The 21,234-nt window shown below is 42.3% G+C and overlaps 1 protein-coding gene and 1 long non-coding RNA gene across 6 annotated transcripts in view; one reads left to right on the forward strand and one right to left on the reverse strand.

The window, feature by feature from the left end:
• Nucleotides 1-9,278: 9,278 nt before the first annotated feature.
• Nucleotides 9,279-10,286, reverse strand: LOC112447076 (uncharacterized). The gene is made up of 2 exons (XR_003035150.2): nucleotides 9,917-10,286; nucleotides 9,279-9,401 (listed from the first exon to the last, which is right to left on the reverse strand). It is a non-coding gene; the product is annotated as an uncharacterized lncRNA (long non-coding RNA).
• An 80-nt stretch (nucleotides 10,287-10,366) lies between these two features.
• Nucleotides 10,367-21,234, forward strand: part of SPATA18 (spermatogenesis associated 18) — a 43,936-nt gene continuing 33,068 nt past the window's right edge. For 2 of the 5 annotated variants that reach the window (XR_009494893.1, XM_024993574.2), the window contains exons 1-2: nucleotides 10,367-10,678; nucleotides 15,250-15,282. Coding sequence is in view for 4 of the 5 variants with exons in the window: in XM_024993574.2 (XP_024849342.1) it covers nucleotides 10,592-10,678; nucleotides 15,250-15,282 (120 nt within the window). In the remaining variant the exon portion in view is untranslated. The remainder of the gene's footprint in view (nucleotides 10,679-15,249; nucleotides 15,283-21,234) is intronic. The other 3 variants (XM_024993573.2, XM_010806140.4, XM_010806139.4) reach the window with 3 other exon arrangements.

Raw genomic sequence — 21,234 nt, forward strand, 5'->3', positions numbered from 1 at the left:
CCGGCCGCCTCCGCACCTCGCGCGCCTGCGCTTGCGCGCTGGAGGGGCGGGAGGGGCCCGCCGCTCCTCGCCCCCGCCCCCCATCTCCAACCCCGCCCCGCCCAGGCCGCTGGTGCCAGCTCCGCTGCCCCCGGCGCCCAGGCAGTGGCCTCCGGGAGCGTTTTCTCGCACACCGGGATTCCGTTCGACCTCGGGCCGCCTCTGGATTCTTCCAAAAGGGCGCCCTCAAAATACAGAGGACCCCTCTCCCTTCCCCTCCATTTCCCAGCAAGGGGTGGGGGGCGGTGCTGGTGCCATCAGGAGGGCTCCTTGCTTCACGAGTCGGGGGTCTCCTTGGCTGGGTGGGGAGGGCGCATTTGCAGAGTACATGTGGACGAGGGAGGAGGTGGTGACAACGTGGACAGAAGTTAACAAGTTGCTGACAGGCAGCTAAAATCTTGAAAACCGAATGTCCTTAAAGAGGACAGTCACTTCAGGGATGCTGCTTAGTTTTGGCGGGCCGGTGAAGGCTGATGCTTTTTTTCTGTGGTTTTGGAGGTGGGTTGAAGATAGTGTGATGTATCTCCTGGGGAATCCAATTTAACAGATGTTTACTGCACACCAGGAAGGCACTCAGATATACAAGTAGCTCGAGTACACATTCCTTGTTCCCTGTCGAGTCAATATAATCCAATAATCCTCTTAGTTTAAAAAAAAAAAAAGAAAGAGAGGGCAGTGGTGAGCAAGGTGCGTTAACTATTCCTCAAGTAGCTGAAACTTCTTCTAAGCATCTTGGGACCCCAGGCCTGCCTAACTCAACAGGAACACCAGAGAGACCTGCTGGCCAAATTTTTCTTTCTCTAGGAACTAAATCAGTTTTGCTTTTTGATGACCGGAGCTGATGTTTCTCTCTCTGCGTACTTTACATCAGAGGATTGCCAAGAAATTGTAGTTAGAAGATTCAGCTCTCTCACCTGGTAAATCCTTTATAATCTTTCCCGTCTCTCCTCTAGTTTTGGCTAAGATCAGTACCTAGCTGGTCATCAAGTTCTGCAAATCCTTTCCAAATGCTGGAACCAATTGACTTGCATCTCTAGGCTGACTCCTTCCTGGATCTCTAGGACAAGCTTCATCTTAAGCAGAAAGACGGTTTCTGCTTACAGCTCAATGCTTTGGGGAATCAGCAGTAAGCCTCTGATAATAGTCTGGCTGTGGTCCCAATAATCCACTCAGATAACTGGGCTTTTGACTGATCCTTAATTCCTATCTCTAATTCTAGTCCTCTAGTCCTTACTTCCTATGTTTTGCTTCTTTTCCTTCTGCTTGAAAAGTCCTTCTCTTTTTCTCTGTCAAGCACACTCTTATTCATCATTCAAAAATCCATTCAAATGTCATGTTCTCTTTGAGCCTTCCTACATGCCTGGGCAGTCTGTCCCTTAATTCTGCTCCTTGTCTTCTACATGTATTTCAGAGTGCATTGTATTCTATTTTGTTTACCTGTCCTAAGTTCATCAAAAAAATGGGGAGCTATATCTGGAAGATCCGTATCTTACTCATCCTTCTATCTCCAATGCTTAAGACAGTAATGAAGCTTAATAAGTATCTTCAGTTCAGTTCAGTTCATTTCAGTTCAGTCACTCAGTCGTGTCTGAACTTTGCGACCCCATGAATTGATGCACGCTAGGACTCCCTGTCTGAAGAAGGCAATGGCAGCCCACTCCAGTACTCTTGCCTGGAAAATCCCATGGATGGAGGAGCCTGGTAGGTTGCAGTCCATGAGGTCGCTAGGAGTCGGACATGACTGAGCAACTTCACTTTCACTTTTCACTTTCATGCATTGGAGAAGGACATGGCAACCCACTCCAGTGTTCTTCCCTGGAGAATCCCAGGGACGGGGGAGCCTGGTGGGCTGCCATCTATGGGGTCGCACAGAGTCGGACACGACTGAAGTGACTTAGCAGCAGCAGTAGAAGCAGCAGGCCTCCCTGTCCATCACCATCTCCCAGAGTTCACTCAAACTCCTGTCCATTGAGTCCGTAATGCCATCCAGCTATCTCATCCTCTGTCATCCCCTTCTCCTCTTGCCCCCAATCCCTCCCAGCATCAGAGTCTTTCCAGTGAGTCAACTCTTCGAATGAGGTGGCCAAAGTATTGCAGTTTCAGCTTTAGCATCAGTCCTTCCAATGAACACCCAGGACTGATCTCCTTTAGAATGGACTGGTTGGATCTCTTTGCAGTCCAAGGGACTCTCAAGAGTCTTCTCCAACACCACGGTTCAAAAGCATCAATTCTTTGGCCCTCAGCTTTCTTCACAGTCCAACTCTCACATCCATACATGACCACTGGAAAAACCATAGCCTTGACTAGACGGACCTTTGTTTGAAAAGTAATGTCTCTGCTTTTTAATATGCTATCTAGGTTGGTCATAACTTTCCTTCCAAGGAGCAAGCATCTTTTAATTTCATGGCTGCAGTCACCATCTGTAGTGATTTTGGAGCCCCCCAAAATAAAGTCTGACACTGTTTCCATTGTTTCCCCATCTAATTCCCATGAAGTGATGGGGCCAGATGCCATGATCTTCGTTTTCTGAATGTTGAGCTTTAAGCCAACTTTTTCACTCTCCTCTTTCACTTTCATCAAGAGGCTTTTTAGTTCCTCTTCACTTTCTGCCATAAGGGTGGTATCATCTGCATATCTGAGGTTATTGATATTTCTCCTGGCAATCTTGATTCCAGCTTGTGCTTCTTCCAGCCCAGTGTTTCTCATGATATACTCTGCATATAAGTTAAATAAGCAGGGTAACAATATACAGCCTTGACTGACGTACTCCTTTTCCTATTTGGAACCAGTCTGTTGTTCCATGTCCAGTTCTAATTGTTGCTTTCTGACCTGCATACACGTTTCTCAAGAGGCAGGTCAGATGGTCTGGTATTCCCATCTCTTGAAGAATTTTCCACATTTATTGTGATCCACACAGTCAAAGGCTTTGGCAGAGTCAATAAAGCAGAAATAGATGTCTTTCTGGAACTCTCTTGCTTTTTCCATGATCCAGCGGATGTTGTGAATTTGATCTCTGGTTCCTCTGCCTTTTCTAAAACCAGCTTGAACATCTGGAAGTTCACGGTTCACATATTGCTGACGCCTGGCTTGGAGAATTTTGAGCATTACTTTACTAGCGTGTGAGATGAGTGCCATTGTGCGGTAGTTTGAGCATTCTTTGGCATTGCCTTTCTTTGGGATTGGAATGAAAACTGACCTTTTCCAGTCCTGTGGCCACTGCTGAGTTTTCCAAATTTGCTGGCATATTGAGTGCAGCACTTTCACAGCATCATCTTTCAGGATTTGAAATGGCTCAACTGGAATTCCATCACCTCCACTAGCTTTGTTCGTAGTGATGCTTTCTAAGGCCCACTTGACTTTACATTCCAGGATGTCTGGCTCTAGGTCAGTGATCACACCATCGTGATTATCTGGGTCGTGAAGATCTTTTTTGTATAGTTCTTCTGGGTATTCTTGCTACCTCTTCTTAATATCTTCTGCTTCTGTTAGGTCCATACCATTTCTGTCCTTTATCGAGCCCATCTTTGCATGAAATGTTCCCTTGGTATCTCTAATTTTCTTGAAAAGATCTCTAGTCTTTCCTATTCTGTTGTTTTCCTCTATTTCTTTGCATTGATCGCTGAAGAAGGCTTTCTTATCTCTCCTTGCTATTCTTTGGAACTCTGCATTCAGATGCTTATATCTTTCCTTTTCTCCTTTGCTTTTCACGTCTCTTCTTTTCACAGCTATTTGTAAGGCCTCCCCAGATAAGTATCTTAGAAATCTGTAATACCCCAGTTTCTAAGACTAGCAGCTCTGCCTTGGTTTTGCCAACCTGTCTCATACATAGAGACAAAGTGCCTTGGCAATACCACCAGTAAAAATTTAATACCACCACTAAATTTAAAGGAAATCACATACAATTGGGTCAGCAAAAGCTAAAAGATTTTCTTCAAATAGTAATATAGGCCCCAACCCAAAGGACTAACACTGACAGCTGTAGGATAAGAATAGCATGACACACACAGAAGAGGACTGGGTAGAAGCCTGACTAGAGCAGAACAGATTATGCCTTTAGCCACATATGCTGAGGGTTTGCAACTGTCCCCAGTGGAAATTATGATGAGGATCCCACTGAATATCCTTGGAGCTCCTTGCATACAAGCTTCTTACATACAAGCATCAGAAAACACACACAGCTCTTGCTATACTGAGGAGTTTGGTTGCTCTTTTGTTGGCTTCATAAAATCCCTAATTAAAAATCTCTCCAGCTAACTGATACAGGTAAAATTCAAAGTGGACAAAAGTAAGAACTTTCAGAAAGCCTATTCCATCCAGATGTTTGACTCATTACACTTCTCTAGAAAAAAAGGCTCCTGGCTGGGTGGTAGAATTATGATGCTTTAAGAACAACCAATAGCTATTAAATTTGCTCTTCTACCTCTATGGGGTTATGACCTCAGATATAAAGCAGCCTATCATCTCCTTCCTGCCTTCTTTCCTTCTTTGTTTTCCTTTCTTCTTTCTTTTACTTCTTTCTCTTTTTGTTAATAGTTTAACAAACATTTATAGAGGGCTTAGAATGTGCCACTTGCTGTGCTGAGGATATTAAACTAAATAGACCTTTGCCCTTTTCTTTAAGAAACTCACAAGCTTATATAGGATGCAGACAAATAAGTTTAATATAGTAGGATAACAGTATCAACATTTCTAAAGTTAGAGAGACAAAGCATAAAGAAGAGAGTGATGAGCTTTGTGGGGGTGGGGGAGTTAGGAAGATTTTGTCAGTTTGAGCTGAGTTTAAATTTATTAAAAGTGTAACTTTGGAGGAACCCCGTGTTTATTTCTTGGAGATTAGCTCTATTAGTTATTTCAGCAAGCCTGCAAAATAAATTGTATGCCAAAAAGAGGTTCAACTTTTAATATTGGCTAACGCTCTCAGAATCAAGGCCTGACCTCAACTGAACTGTGAACCAGAAATTGAGACAACAAGCGACATTTGCTCAATCTCAACCATAACCAATATGTTACAAAAAAAGGGGGGGGGTGGGAAACAACATTAAAGAATGTCAGAACTGCAAGAGATCTTAGAGCTCATCAAGTCCATGTTTTTCATTATGTAGATGGAAGAAAAGTGAGGCTCAGAATGATTAAAGACTTATGTAAAGTCATGAGAAACCACTAACTGGAAGAGTGTGAGATAAAACAAGAGTATCCATGTTTCAAATTTATTGTCCTTTGAACTTCTCTAAGATAATCTGATAGTGTACCAGAAAGAAAGATTTGATTTTTCTTTTATTTCCAAATAAATGCCTGCTTGATAATATCCTGAAATAAATAGGAACAAAATTAGAGCATCAAAAGATTCTTCAAATAGAACCTTTACTTATCTATTTCCATATATATATATATATATATGGAGGGACTCTAACCCTTCCTTTATCATATATATATATATATATATATATAAAACACTTCCTTTATCATATGTATATATATATATAAAAAAGTGAAAGAAAGTGAAAGTGAAGTTGCTCAGTCGTGTCTGACTCTTTGCAACCCCGTGGACTGTAGCCTACCAGGCTCCTCTGTCCATGGGGTTCTCCAGGCAAGAATACTGGAGTGGGTTGCCATTTCCTTCTCCAGGGGATCTTCCAGACTCAGGGATCGAACCTGGGTCTCCCGCATTGCAGGCAGATGCTTTAACCTCTGAGATGCCAGGAAGCTATATATATATATATATATATATATATACACATATACATATAGACTTTAAAAACAGAATCTCAACCTTGTTGAGTGCATGCTTATAGTTTGAAGCATGTGGATTCTTCTTTAATCAGCAATGTCTACTGTTTGCATTCCAGGGTCTAACTCTCTCTTAAATTGATTGCCATCCTGCACCCATCAAAAGTGCTAAGGAAGTTCAGTTCAGTTCAGTTCAGTTCAGCCGCTCAGTCGTGTCCGACTCTTTGCAACCCCACGAATCACAGCACGCCAGGCCTCCCTGTCCATCACCAACTCCTGGAGTTCACTCAGACTCACGTCCATCGAGTCAGTGATGCCATCCAGCCATCTCATCTTCTGTCGTCCCCTTCTCCTCCTGCCCCCAATCCCTCCCAGCATCAGAGTCTTTTCCAATGAGTCAACTCTTCACATGAGGTGGCTAAAGTACTGGAGTTTCAGCTTTAGCATCATTCCTTCCAAACAAATCCTAGGGCTGATCTCCTTCAGAATGGACTGGTTGGATCTCCTTGCAGTCCAAGGGACTCGAAAGAGTCTTCTCCAGCACCACAGTTCAAGAGCATCAATTCTTCGGCACTCAGCCTTCTTCACAGTCCAACTCTCACATCCATACATGACCACTGGAAAAACCATAGCCTTGACTAGACGGACCTTTGTTTGAAAAGTAATGTCTCTGCTTTTGAATATGCTATCTAGGTTGGTCATAACTTTCCTTCCAAGGAGCAAGCATCTTTTAATTTCATGGCTGCAGTCACCATCTGCAGTGATTTTGGAGCCCCAAAAAATAAAGTCTGACATTGTTTCCCCATCTATTTCCCATGAAGTGATGGGACCGGATGCCATGATCTTCGTTTTCTGAATGTTGAGCTTTAAGCCAACTTTTTCACTCTCCACTTTCACTTACATCAAGAGGCTTTTTAGTTCCTCTTCACTTTCTGCCATATGGGTGGTGGCATCTGCATATCTAAGGTTATTGATATTTCTCCCAGCAATCTTGATTCCAGCTTGTGCTTCTTCCAGTCCAGCGTTTCTCATGATATACTCTGCATATAAGTTAAATAAGCACGGTGACAATATACAACCTTGACGTACTCCTTTTCCTATTTGGAACCAGTCTGTTGTTCCATGTTGGGATCATCATTAAGGGCACTTATGAGGGCATCTACTTATTCCTACAGGTATGGAAGTTCTAAGCTTGTATCAAGTAACATCACCAGAGAGCTAAGAAATGGGGTGTCAATTGCTTGGCCCTCTCTTTGATGGCATGTGTTCTAGTGTTACCCCCATTGGCATTGATCAAAGGTGACTGCAAGAAAGTCACATGAAGATTGTTTCTGTATTTTCTTTACAAAGGAGAGGTTATTAAGGACACATTCATCTGTTATTCTATACTCTTTGGAAAGGAATAAACATATTTAAGGACTGGTACCAAAAAATGTGCTTTCATTCAAAAAATTGGTATGTGTACTTTAAAAATCAAATGGTAATCATACCACCCAGTTTCCTTTTTTTCTTGACTGCCACATAGCCCCAAAATAAATGTAAAATAAGGCTAAATATTAGTACACAGACTTAAACTGGGGGCACATTTGTGTTTTTTTCATTAATTTTTTTCTAAATCTAACAAAGATGTTTTCTACAAACCTTTTACTGTAAGTGATCTGAGATCCTCTTTTGGAAATTTTAGGAGGATAAATAATGAATAAGTACGTAAAACATTTCCTTTGTTTTGAGTACTTGAGAGTTATGCTTGTTATTAGTAAGCATCAAGTTCTTGCTAAGGACAACCATGCTCCAGAGCTCTATGGAAACTAAGAGGTGTATGAAATGACTGGGAAACCTGAAGGGTCTTGAATCTACTTGTGGTGGTCAAGTATTGTAGAGATAAGGTCAGGTAGCATATTCTAAGTGATTTCAGGCTCATTCTATCCTAAGACTCCATACGTCTATTAAATGAGTAATATGAACATTTGGTCAAAGCATATTCTATTTTGAGTTGGCTTAAATATTGATATTTTGAGTAACATTTTTTTGAAGGTGATCAAGTTTTTGGATAGCTGTTTCTGAGTAAGTTTTCATAAAAGCAGTTTGTGTTCATGGTGGAAATTTGAAAAATTGGGAAAGTATAAAGGAACCAATTAAAATCATCCATAATCATGCCTTGGGTTCATGTTGTATAATGTAAGACAATATATATAATTTACTACTACTACTACTACTAAGTCACTTCAGTCGTGTCCGACTCTATGCGACCCCATGGACTGCAGCCTACCAGGCTTCTCCGTCCATGGGATTCTCCAGGCAAGAACACTGGGGTGGGTTGCCATTTCCTTCTCCAATGCATGAAAGTGGAAAGTGAAAGGGAAGTCGCTCAGTCGTGTCCGACTCTTAGCGACCCCATGGACTGCAGCCTACCAGGTTCCTCCATCCATGGGATTTTCTGGGCAACAGTACTGGAGTGGGGGTGTCATTGCCTTCTCCAATATATAATTTAGAGACATGCTTTTTTTCATTTAACATTATATAGTAGTAATTCCTAGATACTAGCTGTTCAAAAATGAGATTTCTATAGTGAAACATTCCATTGAATAATTTACTCAATCAGCAGCCCTATTGTTGCTTTATATGTTTCCAACCTACCCTTCGCTGTTTAATATTAGTACTGTGACCTATTGTACATGTGTAGTAATAGTAATCATAGCATTTAGGAAGCAAATTTATAACATTTGCTATAACATGTCAGGCACTGTGTTGCACTTCACATGAATGATCTTATTTAATAACACTGTGAAGTAGGAACTATAGTAAGATGATATAAGGGCTTCCTAGATGGCTCAGAATCCATCTCAGGAGACGCTGTTTGATCCCTAGGTTGAGAAGATCCCCTGGAGGAGGAAATGGTAACCTATTCAGTATTCTTGCCAGGACAATCCCATGGACAGAAGAGCCTGGCAGGCTACAGTCATAAAAGAGTCCCAAACGACTGAAGCAACTGAGCACACAGGCATGCAAGATGATATAAACAAGGACTAGAGGTTAATTAAAGTGTAACAGTAAGGAGGAGGATTTAACCCTGAGTCTGACCTAAGCAAATATTACAACTTGGTTTTTATTAATAAGTAAATCAGACTGTTCAAAGATTCCAATCATCTATAAAAATGTGCATTAAGTTAAGAAATCTATAAGCTTCTTCGTTGCCTTCCTCATTCTTTATATTTTTTAAAGAAAGTCAGTAATGAACATTTATTTTTTGTAGTTTAGCAATTGTTATTGCACTATGATAAAATGTGTGTTCTCTTTATATTCTTTCTTCTTTTTGTTGACATATAATTAAAATAATACATTACGTACAACATAGTGATTCAATATTTGTATATAACGTGAAATAATCACTACAATCAGTCTAATTAATATCTATCACCAGACATAGTTACAAGTTTTTTTTCTTGTGGTGAGAACTTTTATAGTCCTTATTTTGTGGTCTACAGAAGATAGTAAGAACACAGACTCCAGAATGAGCCTTTCATTTTTATCAGAGGACAGTAAAACCACTAATTAAGAGGAAAAAAGCGGGTGGGGGCAAAAAGTCTTAAGTTTACCATCAGTGGACATGTTCAATGTTCATAACTCTTAAATACCTGAAAAAAAAAAAGAAGAAGAAACTGAATTAAACTAGCTAATCGACTAGCTAGCTGAGGTCCTGCTTCCACCCGCTCCGTTTTAAAAAAGATAGATTAGGATGATTTGCAATCTGCACATTATTTGACGACATTGAAAATACGGGTACTAAAGTGCTTAATGATGGTTGAAATGGTTTCATTTCTTAAGTAGTCCAAACTACCACTGTGGCTTAATACACCTTTTGAAATAGTGCCAAAACCGGCTCTAAACTTGCACAAAGTCTCAAGTAGAGAATTCATAATTAAATAACTTTAGAGTGCTTAATGATTCTAAAAACAAACCAAATATTATTTAAACCTGATTGACTTTAATTTGTGAACATCCTGGAGCTAAAATCTATTTAGCTGGGCACCCACCAAATCCTAGATGTTACAAAGGAAGAAATAAAGTCTTGAGAAGTGAAAGAATATAGGAAGGAGCCAAACAACTGCTTTCTTCACCGCCTAACCAAAAACGTCTAGAAAGAAAGAACCTTTGCTTTCCTAGACAAGAGGCCTCCGGCTGCCCAGCATCGCCACACTGCGGGCGCCTCTCTCTCCATCAGGGTCGGGCTGCTGCCATCTGAAGTCTTAACGTCTTCCAGCCGCCGGCCCAACCCAGAGTCTCACAGACTTTGGGGGCTCTCGCTTTCGGCCACCAGCAGCACTAGCAGCAGCAGCATGAGGCTGAGCATCAGTAGCATGAGGAAGAGCGGCATGGCGCGTCCTGGCGGTGCCCCGGACCCGCGGGCGGGTCGAGGTGGGGAGGCAGGAGGGATGCGGGCGGCGGGGCTGCAGGCGGGTAGTGCGCTGGGCTAGGGCTGGGCGGCGGCGCAGGCGTTGCCAAGGAAACGGGCCGCGCGCGTCCCCAGCTGCCGCGCGCTCACGTCAAGGTTTGTTTAATAATCGCCTGGGTATTTTATTGTCCTGGCTCCCGGCGGCCGCGCGGGAGCCGGGAGACCGCGCACGGGGCAGCGAATGAGGCGCGGCGGCTGTGGCCCAGGGCACCTCCCCCCGGCTTCTCGAACCCTGCCCCGTCCGACCCGAGCGGGGAGGATGGAAACACCAGCCGCGCTCTGAGCTCCTCAGGAAGAGAACACCTTTCCCGCCACACCACCCCGCGGTCCACGAGTCCATCTCCCAGAGCGGGCCGAGCGGAAGAGCGAGCGATGGCAGATAACCTGAGGAGACTGGTCTCCAACGAAGCTTTACGATCGTTGCAGGACAAGCTAGAGTCCTGGCTGAGGGAGTACAACGTGAGTCAGAGGGGAAGACCCCCGGGGTTCGCCCTCTCTCTAGTTCCTCGCACAACCCTCAGCGGGAGGTTCTTAGGACTGGCCTCCGGGTGACTGCTTTGCCAAGTCCCGCAGTTTTGATTCCTCTGTGGGACCCGCACCGAGGGAAGCGGGGAAATGCGATTCCTTTTTCTCCTTCTGACGCGAGGTGGCGCGGTCCGCGAAGCGCTGGACTGGTCGTAGCAGAGGAGAGCTCCTATTTTAGCGAGCGGTAGCCAAGGACGCTGGCGGTCCTAGCAACGGGAAAGCCCTGCGAGCAACCCAGGTCCGGTCTGGCTTGTCACTCTTCCTCCAGTCTCCTCTGCCTGCAGTCCACCCCCATACCCCGACTCGAATTATTATTATTTATTACATCCCTCTTCTTGCCTTTCCGCAAGTCTCCCACTCTGGAGATAAGATTTTTATAGAAATATACCCAGGAGTTAGTACCCAGAAGTCAATGAAACGGACACTAGTCAACCTTGCGAGTTTCACTTGTGCGCTGATGAGCATGGCAAGTAAGGCAGTTTCAACACCAGGGCAGATTTCAGAAAGCCTGTTGTCAAGGCATTTGTAAGCCAATATTCTGTCGTCAAACCCAATAGGGTTCTTCAAATCTCATTAATTCCTTCCATCCCCCACCCTACTCCAGCTCCCGTTCATCTCCGAGTCCAGATAGTAGAACTCCAATGCAGAATTTGCTTCGGTTGGTCTGTCTTAAAAAGAAGAGTTCTATGCTGTAGCTCAGCTGGTAAAAAAAATCCATCTGCAATGCAAGAGACTCCGGTTTGATTCCTGGATCAGGAAGATCCCCTGGAGAAGGGCATGGCAACCCACTCTAGTATTCTTGTCTGGAGAATCCCCATGGACAGAGGAGCCTGGAGGGCTACAATCCATCGGGTCTCAAAGAGTCAGACATGACTTAGCGACTGAACAATAACAAAAAAAAGGAGAGTCCTATTCTCACATAGCAAGTAGAACAATGCAGGAAAAAGAGCTGGGGACCCAGAATCAGCTCCACCCCGCCAGCTTTTAGGTCTGACTTTGCAGAGAACTGGCTGGCTGAATCATTGGGGCTTCCCTGGTGGCTCAGCGGTAAAGAATCCACCTGCCAGTGTAGGAGATGCTGGTTCATTCCCTGGGTCTGCAAGATCCCCTGGAGAAGGAAATGGCAACCCACACCAGTATTCTTTCTTGCCCGGAAAATCCCATGGACAGAGAAGCCTGGTGGCTTAGTGACTAAACAACAACAACCAACAACAACAAAAACTGAATCATTTGGGGCAAATTATTTAACCTCTAGGTCTCAGTACCTCCTCAGCTAACTGGGAGACTGGAATTGATCATGGGTGAAGGTGCTTTTTGGATCTCAATTTTTTGAGTCTAGATTAGCTTGTTTCTGAAATCCTACCAGGAAAATGCAACTGCCTGCCATCATGAGTCCCTGGACTTTCCTATCCACCTTGTAACCAGGCTCCTGGGAGGAGGGGAGCTCAAAGAACTATGGCTTTCTCCTTAGCCTTCTTTTCTAGTGTTTACCCCATTTGCCCACATTTAAAGTACCAATATTGATTATTCCTTCTCCATCAGAATTGCAGGAAAATTGAAATTCACCATTAGCACAAAGCCTTGGGTTCCCCCCACCACCTACCTTTAAAAGTGGCTACTTGTTACTTAATCTCAGAAGGATGAGAATAACAAATCCTAATACATGCATTTTCCCTTCTTAAAGCTACTTCTTATACAATTTTTCTTGCCCTGTGGCCTAAATTAACTTGAACCATTAAAAAGTGTATTCAGTTTGTCACTAGACAATGTTGAACACAAATGACACTGGTAGTGGCTGGACCAAATCAAATGATTGTTTTAGAAACGACCTGTAAGTTCTGAGAAATGCCACAGTTTATTGTACTTTCTCTTCTCACTAACAGTGGTGCACCCCATTCTTCTGTTCTCACCGAAACCATTTATATTTAGATTGTGGCTCTCCCCATCTCCAATACACACATATAATTAGTAGAGACTGCACTCTTAGAGATCAGTGCCTTTCCACATTTTGTGGCCATTCCTTGGGCATCATCATTTCTCTTCAACTTTCTGGCATCTCTCTTGCATTTGGCTGTCGACACCTGCATTTTTCTAAGACTCTATTTGTCTCCTTGTCTTACCCACACCTCTCTTATAGTTGTTCTTCAAGGGCAGACTTTAGAAACCTTCTCTTCCACCTCCATTCCTGTTTCATCTCTTACCCCTATGCTGATGAATATCATATCTATACTCAGGTCCTTTTCTCATCTGAGCTCTCACTTCTCCAAATGTCCATTGGACATTTTCAGTTGTGCTTTTGTCATTGCAAAGTCAAATCAGTGTGTGACTGACCATAGCTTCTCCCATGCCACAAACACTGACTTCTTTCCTTTAGTTACAGTCTTTATCATGACATACTCCACTACTTTCTCACCAGCAGAATCTGTTGGTACTAGCTTCTAAGCTTGTGCAGAACCTGAGCATGTTCCACACCGTCCCTGCCTCTGCTGCCACACTTGTACACCTTTGGTCATCTTTTATTTGGGTGACTTAAAAAAAAATAACCCAAAGTAATTCTTCTAAATACCAAGTCAGATTAAGTTACTCCTATGGCAAAACTCTCCAAACTTCATATTTCAGAAAAAAAGTTCCTGCAATGGCCATCAAACTCCTGTACAACTGTGCTCCTTTAAACTCTGTGATGTTATCTCTTACCCTGTCCCTTGCTCAACCACTCCAGCAATACTAGACTCCTTGCTCTTTGTAGAGTAGAACTGTCTGAAAGAACTTTCCATGATGATGGATGCATTCTATATATATCTTTATATCATCACTGTCCAACATGGTGGCCAATAAGCATTTGAAATTCAATGAGTGCAAACTGAGGAACTGAAGTTTTAACTTCATTGAAATCTAGTTTGAATTCAACTAGTTACATATGACCAGTGGCGACTGTATTGGACTGAGCAGCCACCCTCACCCCTGGAACCACTGTGCCCCTTCTCTGCTTTATTTCTTCCATAATATCTACCCCTTCTAATTTTTACTGATTTACTCTTTTATTTTGTTGATTAGTCTTCCTTCCCTCCCCTCCCCCAACACACCCTAAAAGGTAAGCTTCAGACGGCAGAGATTTCTGTTTCATTCCACTTTTGGCCCCTGCTAAGTCACTTCAGTTGTGTCCAACTCTGTGTGACCCCATAGACAGAAGCTCATCAGGCTCCCGAGTCCCTGGGATTCTCCAGGCAAGAACACTGGAGTGGCTTGCCATTTCCTCTCCAATGCATGAAAGTGAAAAGTGAAAGGGAAGTCGCTCAGTTGTGTCTGACTCTTAGCGACCCCATGGACTGCGGCCTTCCAGGCTCCTCGGTCCATGGGATTTTCCAGGCAAGAGTACTGGAGTGGGGTGCCATTGCCTTCTCCGTTTGGCCCCTAGTAGTTGCTCAATAAATCATGACTGGCTGAATGCCACCACCTTTCTCCCAGACACCCAGTTCCTTGGACTCATTTCTGACAAACCTCATATTCAGTGTAAAATTAGAAATGATCCCTGTGTGTGCCTTGTGTGTTCAGATGCTTCAGTCGTGTTCAACTCTTTGTGACCCTATGGACCATAGCCCACTAGGCTCCTCTGTCCATGGGGTTCTCCAGGCAAGACTATTGAAGTGGATTGCCATGCCCTCCTCCAGGGGATCTTCCTGACGCAGGGACCAAACGGGAATCTCCTGCATCTCCTGCATTGCTGACAGATTCTTTACCCCTGAGCCAGCAGGGAAGCCCAGAAATGATCCCCAAACATCTTTAATTCAACTTTTCTTAAAATTGAAACCAGAAGCCAGGATTAACGATCAGGAGCACAAGTGAGAGGGTGCAAGCGTTCTGAACAGTGTGTGTGTGTGGTGGGTGGTGGGGGTGTGGCGCTTAAAGAAAGATGATGAGAAAATCTCTTTACAGCACCTACCAACATTTAGGTTACATTGAGACTTATTCAACATCTTGTCATCTACAGTTTGAGTTTCAGTCAATTGCTAAGGGTTTTCCTGTGATACTGCAATGTTATTTTATTAGTTCCAAAGACTTTGGCCTTGAATCCTTAAGATGAAGAGTACTCATTGTAGCAAATTATATTTATTAAAATATTGGTTGTAGAGAACTATGTTTTTTCCTTAAAAGCTTCAAATTATGTGTGCTATGGAAGGTTGACTTTTCTGACTGTGACCACATTAGTTGATTTCTGATAAACTCAAGCAAAAGAAAAGACCGTGTATATTCCTCTAGAATTAGGAACATGGTTAAAGTTATTCCTTTGGGAAAAGTTATTTTCAAGTGAAATAGATAAATAACTTGAACAGATTAATTCTAAAACACAATGCAGAATTTTGATTGTTTTCCAAACTAGCCATCATTTGGATTAACAATTAGATGCTATTTAGTTTTTCTTCTTAATTTCTCTAATATAATTTCCTTCTTTATCCATTCCTATCCCCTCTGCCTTTATCCGGCCATCACCACCGTCTCATACACAGTCTGTTTCCTTGATTCCTACGTTGTCAGAAACAGTAAGTTCTTTTAAAATATAATTTTCTGCCCTGAAGCCTTTGTTTTTTATCTTTTGGCTTGTTTTTAACCTTACAACATCTACCAATCTTCTGGGCCTTTGGCAAAACTGTTTCTTGCTTGATTTTATTTTTTTAAGTTATATTTATCCTAACTTCAGGAAGAAATATTTTCCAACCCACTCCCCTCCCAGAGAAGCAAATCCTAAAAACAACAGCAAACAGCACCACCTCATTTTCTTTTCGTTATTAAAGAGATGCTGAATTATTGCATTACTTGGTCTTTAAAACCTGGACTCCATTGGAGACTCAGGGACGGGTTGTGGTAAACACATGAATTGCAGAGTTAGTTTTCCTCCTTTGTGGTTATTGAGAATGTTAGTGGAACAGCCAAAGAGAATTCCTTCTTGTTCAACCAATAACTGAGCCAAGTATTAAGAGTTTAAGAATTAATTGAACAAATGGTTACTTAGCTCCTGGTATGTATAAAGGTTTGGGTGAGATACTCTATATTCACACTTTTTCTGCAGTGTACGTTTATTCCTCAGACAATTTTTTTTTTACAATATGTCTTGTCTATGCTAGGTTCTGGGAATAGAAATGTCAGCTGCATCTTGGTAATGAAATTCTAGCTGGAGAAGAGGACAAGGGAGAGAGGAAAGGATGTGTGCAAGAAGCTGGGAAGCATGAAAAAGCTAGCATATCTCGGGGGACTGGGAATACTTCCAGGCAGGGAGTGGACATGAGATAAGGCCAAGGAGATGGGGTGGTGGGGGCCAGGGGACGGGTGCCTTGGTGGTGTGTTATGGAGTTCGGACTTTATCCTGAGGGCAGTGGGGAGAAACTAAAAGTATTATATAGGGAGGTAATGCTTCTCTTGCATTACCCTTCCCTTGTGCTATAGAATTCTGTACTAACAAGTGTAAACAACATATTAAATATCAGCACATAAAAACGAGCTCTTAAAGAAGTGTCCTCTGTTTGTTTTAGAATAATCTCTGTGATTGAAATAGAGCCTGTTTTTATGCCAAAACATGCCTGATTCTAAATACAAAAGTGAAAGGTTGCTACTGCGAGCTGTGTGTTACGCCAGGATTCGTGACCTCTGGAAGAGAGGATTTTGATCCAGGGTCAGAGACGAGACTTGATTACTTGGAGCCTTTTGTGTAGCAGTTTTAATGAAGTATAGCAGAGATAGGGAAAGCTTCTAACATAGACATCAGAAGGGAACAGAAAGAGTGCCAAGGCATTTTATGTCTGTTAGCTAGCTTCTAATCAGATAAAGAAACACCTCAAGGCTGAGGGAGTTTCATCAGGCCCCTCTCCCACAATAAGCATTTTTGAGATAGGATGGCCAAGGTGTGTCATCCCCAGCCATAAAACAATTAGTATGAGTACTGGTTTGCTGAGCCATTATCAGCCCAAGGTTTGAGAAAAGATAAAAAAGGTTGGTCTTAGGCAGAACCTGTTTCCTCAACACAGAAGGAAACAAAAGTCTGCCACTTGCAGTTTACTTCCTCCTGCCGCCTGGGGGCACCTCTACCCTCCCTACCTGTTACCCTCTCAAAAGGTGGTTGTCATTGCTATGGTGTCTTCAAACAGATTCCCTGACCCCCCTTCACTCCTCCCCTTCTACATTCTTGAGGGTTCAACTAGTTATTAAATTTATAGAGAACACTTTTCTTCCCTTCAGGACCTTTATCTCCTTCAGTTCAGTCGCTCAGTTGTGTCTGACTCTTTGCGACCCCATGGACCACAGCACGTCAGGCTTCCCTGTCCATCACCAACTCCCGGAGCTTGCTCAAACTCATTGAGTCGGTGATGTCATCCAACCATCTCATCTTCTGTTGTCCCCTTCTCCGCCCGCCTTTAGTCTTTCCCAGCATCAGGGTCTTTTCAAATGAGTCATATCTTCGCATCAGGTGGCCAAAGTATTGGAGTTTCAGCTTCAACATCGGTCCTTCCAATGAATATTCAGGACTGATTTCCTTTAGGACGGACTGGTTTGATCTTGCAGTCCAGGGGACTCTCAAGAGTTTTCTCCAACACCACAGTTCAAAAGCATTAATTCTTTGGTGCTCAGCTTTATAGTCCAACTCTCACATCTGTGCATGACTACTGGAAAAACGATAGCTCTGACTAGACAGACCTTTGTTGGCAAAGTGATGTCTCTGTTTTTTAGTATGCTGTCTAGGTTGATCATAGCTTTTCTTCCAAGGAGCAAGTGTCTCTTAATTTCATGGCTGCAGCCACCATCTGCAGTGATGGTGCATTACTTGGTCTTTAAAACCTGGACTCCATTGGAGACTCAGGGACGGGTTGTGGTAAACACATGAATTGCAGAGTTAGTTTTCCTCCTTTGTGGTTATTGAGAATGTTAGTGGAACAGCCAAAGAGAATTCCTTCTTGTTCAACCAATAACTGAGCCAAGTATTAAGAGTTTAAGAATTAATTGAACAAATGGTTACTTAGCTCCTGGTATGTATAAAGGTTTGGGTGAGATACTCTATATTCACACTTTTTCTGCAGTGTACGTTTATTCCTCAGACAATTTTTTTTTACAATATGTCTTGTCTATGCTAGGTTCTGGGAATAGAAATGTCAGCTGCATCTTGGTAATGAAATTCTAGCTGGAGAAGAGGACAAGGGAGAGAGGAAAGGATGTGTGCAAGAAGCTGGGAAGCATGAAAAAGCTAGCATATCTCGGGGGACTGGGAATACTTCCAGGCAGGGAGTGGACATGAGATAAGGCCAAGGAGATGGGGTGGTGGGGGCCAGGGGACGGGTGCATTACTGGCCAGTAATGAATAAATGCCAAACCTTAGTGTCTTGACAGAATAGAGATTTCTTTCCCATTCATGCAAAGTCTGATGGTAGCTCTTGTCTGTCACTGGCTCAGTTTCAGGTGCCCTCCATCAGATGGAGCAGCTGCCTCATTACCGGACCCTGAAGGTTCTGTAAGGGGAATAGAGGGAATGGAGAACTTGCCCTGCTCCTACATCATACACAGCCCTTGCACTCATTGTCCCTTGGGCAGACTTAGTTGTGTGGCTGCTGTCTAACTATAAGGGAGCCTGAGAAATGTGGAAAAGCACGTGGAATACTTAATGGGTACCACTCCTTCTGCCACAGTTACTAATGATAAATTCATGGCTACAAAATAATTGACAAATAGTTAAGGAAGACTATTTTCTTTTTAACAAAGAGTCTACCAACTTTTAAATTTGATTCTCCTTATTTTTCATCTTGGACAAACTGGTTAATGTAAACATCACCATTGTTTAATATTAAAGGAGAAGAAGTAACAAAATAAGTCCAGTAGGAATATTAATTATGGATCAAGACACTAAAATCCAGTGTGTGCATGCTCAGTTGCTTCAGTCATGTCTGACTCTTTGAGACCCCATGGACTATAGCCTGCCAGACTCCTCTGTCCATAGTATTTTCCTGGCAAGAATACTGGAATGGGTTGCCATGCTTGCCTCCAAAATCCATTGGGAAAGCCTAAATAGAAGCTGTTCCTAAATCGTTGAGATATAATCCTCCTCTTTCTTATATCTAAAATTCAGGAAAAAATAGATATTCAACACAAGCAACAAAGGTTAACTGTATAGCACGGGAAACTATAGTCAATATTTTGTAATAACCTATAGTGGAAAGTAATCTGAAAAATAATATAAACAATGTATATGTATAACTGAGTTACCTTGCTGTGCACCTGAAACACTGTAAGTCAACTGTACTTCAATAAAATATATATATTAAGGAAAAAATAAAATTCAGGATCGCAGTTTAAAAACTTTGTTGTGGAGGCAGTGAGTGTGTGGCAGGGTCAGCCTCAATGATGTAGAACAGAGGGTTGATTTCAAAATAGAGCTGCTTGAAAGGCTGCCCACAAATGGGCACCTTTCTAGAAGCAGTTATAGCCTGTTATAACCAGCATTTTTACTTTTACTTTGCAGAGGACTTCATTTAAAAGACTTTTTTAAGGTATAGTTGATGTATAGTGTTACATAAGTTTCAGGTATATAATATAGTGATTCACAATTTTTGAAGGCTATGCTCTATTTATAATTATTGAATATTGGCTATATTCCCCATGCTGTACATAATATCCTTGTAGCTTATTTATTTATTTTTGATTTTTTTTAATTGGAGGATAATTGCTTTACAATATTGTGTTGGTTTCTGCCATACATCAACATGAGTCAGTCACAGGTATACATATGTCCCCTTTCCCATCTCTGTCCCCATCTGGCACTGTTGGTGGGAATGTAAATTGATACAGGCACCATGGAGAACAATATGGAGATTCCTTTAAAAACTAGGAATAGAACTGCCATATGACCCAACAATCCCACCACTGGGCATATACCCTGAGAAAACCATAATTGAAACAGATGCATGTACCCCAATGCTTGTTGCAGTACAATGTCTATTTTATTCATAGTAGTTTACTCATAGTAGTACCTCTTAATCCCTTAAAACGAGTGTTTAAACAGTTATTGAAAGCCCTTAAACCATTCTTTGTGCATTATTGCCTTTAAGCTTTATAAGAACCTATGAAATAGCAGGCTTTATTTTCTGTATTTTACACATCTGTATTTTATTCATCTGTATTAGATAAGAAACTGTGCAAAAGGATTTATCACAGTATCCTTTAAAATATGAAAGTTACAATCATTTAATAATGATTTGCCTGATATTTTTATTTTTTAATACTCTTCTTTAAAAAAAAGTCATTTTACATAGAACAAGAATGCCATTTCCAAACACGCCAATTAGCGAATACGTACAGGAACAAGGAAAAGAGATAATCATTAGGAAGGATGTGGAGTCTAATCCGTGGATTTGCCCTCCAAATCCCAAGAGGGCAGCTTGCTTGCCCAAGGCCACTCCACTTTAGAACTTGGTTTTGAACCTAGCTCTTTTGCTTGTCAAGTCCATTCTGTTATCTCCTACAGAAGGAGGGAAGGACATTCCACTGACTTGCAGTGTCTGTTTCCTGCCATCCTTCCCCCATCCACCCTCTAAAAATACATACCCCAGTCAGTGGTGGCAGTGGGGAGATTGGAATGGGGAAGGAAGATAGAAATTAGGGCTTTGCTTTCCATATGTGAATTTCCAGGGTCAGCTGCAAAGACCTGAGAAATGCCACCCCTCAGACTAGACTCCACATCCTTCCTAATATGATCATCTTTTTTCTTTGCTCCTGTACATATTCGCTAATTGGCGTGTTTGGAAATGGCATTCTTTTTCTATAATGCATATATATGGAATTTAGAAAGATGGTAACAATAACCCTGTGTACGAGACAGCAAAAGAGACACTGATGTATAGAACAGTCTTATGGACTCTGTGGGAGAGGGAGAGGGTGGGAAGATTTGGGAGAATGGCATTGAAACATGTAAAATATCATGTATGAAACGAGATGCCAGTCCAGGTTCGATGCACGATACTGGATGCTTGGGGCTAGTGCATTGGGACAACCCAGAGGGATGGTATGGGGAGGGAGGAGGGAGGAGGGTTCAGGATGGGGAACACATGTATACCTGTGGCGGATTCATTTTGATATTTGGCGAAACTAATACAATTATGTAAAGTTTAAAAATAAAATAAAATTAAAAAAAAGAAGAGTATTAAAAAATAAAAATATCAGGCTGCAAGAACACTGGAGTGAGTTGCAATTTCCTTCTCCAGTGCATGAAAGTGAAAAGTGAAAGTGAAGTCACTCAGTCGTGTCCGACTCTTTGCGACCCCATGGACTGCAGGCTACCAAGGTCCTCCGTCCATGGGATTTTCCAGGCGAGAGTACTGGAGTGGGGTGCCATCGCCTTCTCCAAAAATATCAGGCAGATCATTATTAAATGATTGTAACTTTCATATTTTAAAGGATACTATGATAAATCCTTTTGCACAGTTTCTTATCTAATACAGATGAAGCATATTTTGTGT

The sequence above is a fragment of the Bos taurus genome, chromosome 6 (assembly GCF_002263795.3).
Source record: "Bos taurus isolate L1 Dominette 01449 registration number 42190680 breed Hereford chromosome 6, ARS-UCD2.0, whole genome shotgun sequence".
Classification (NCBI taxonomy): domain Eukaryota; kingdom Metazoa; phylum Chordata; class Mammalia; order Artiodactyla; family Bovidae; genus Bos; species Bos taurus.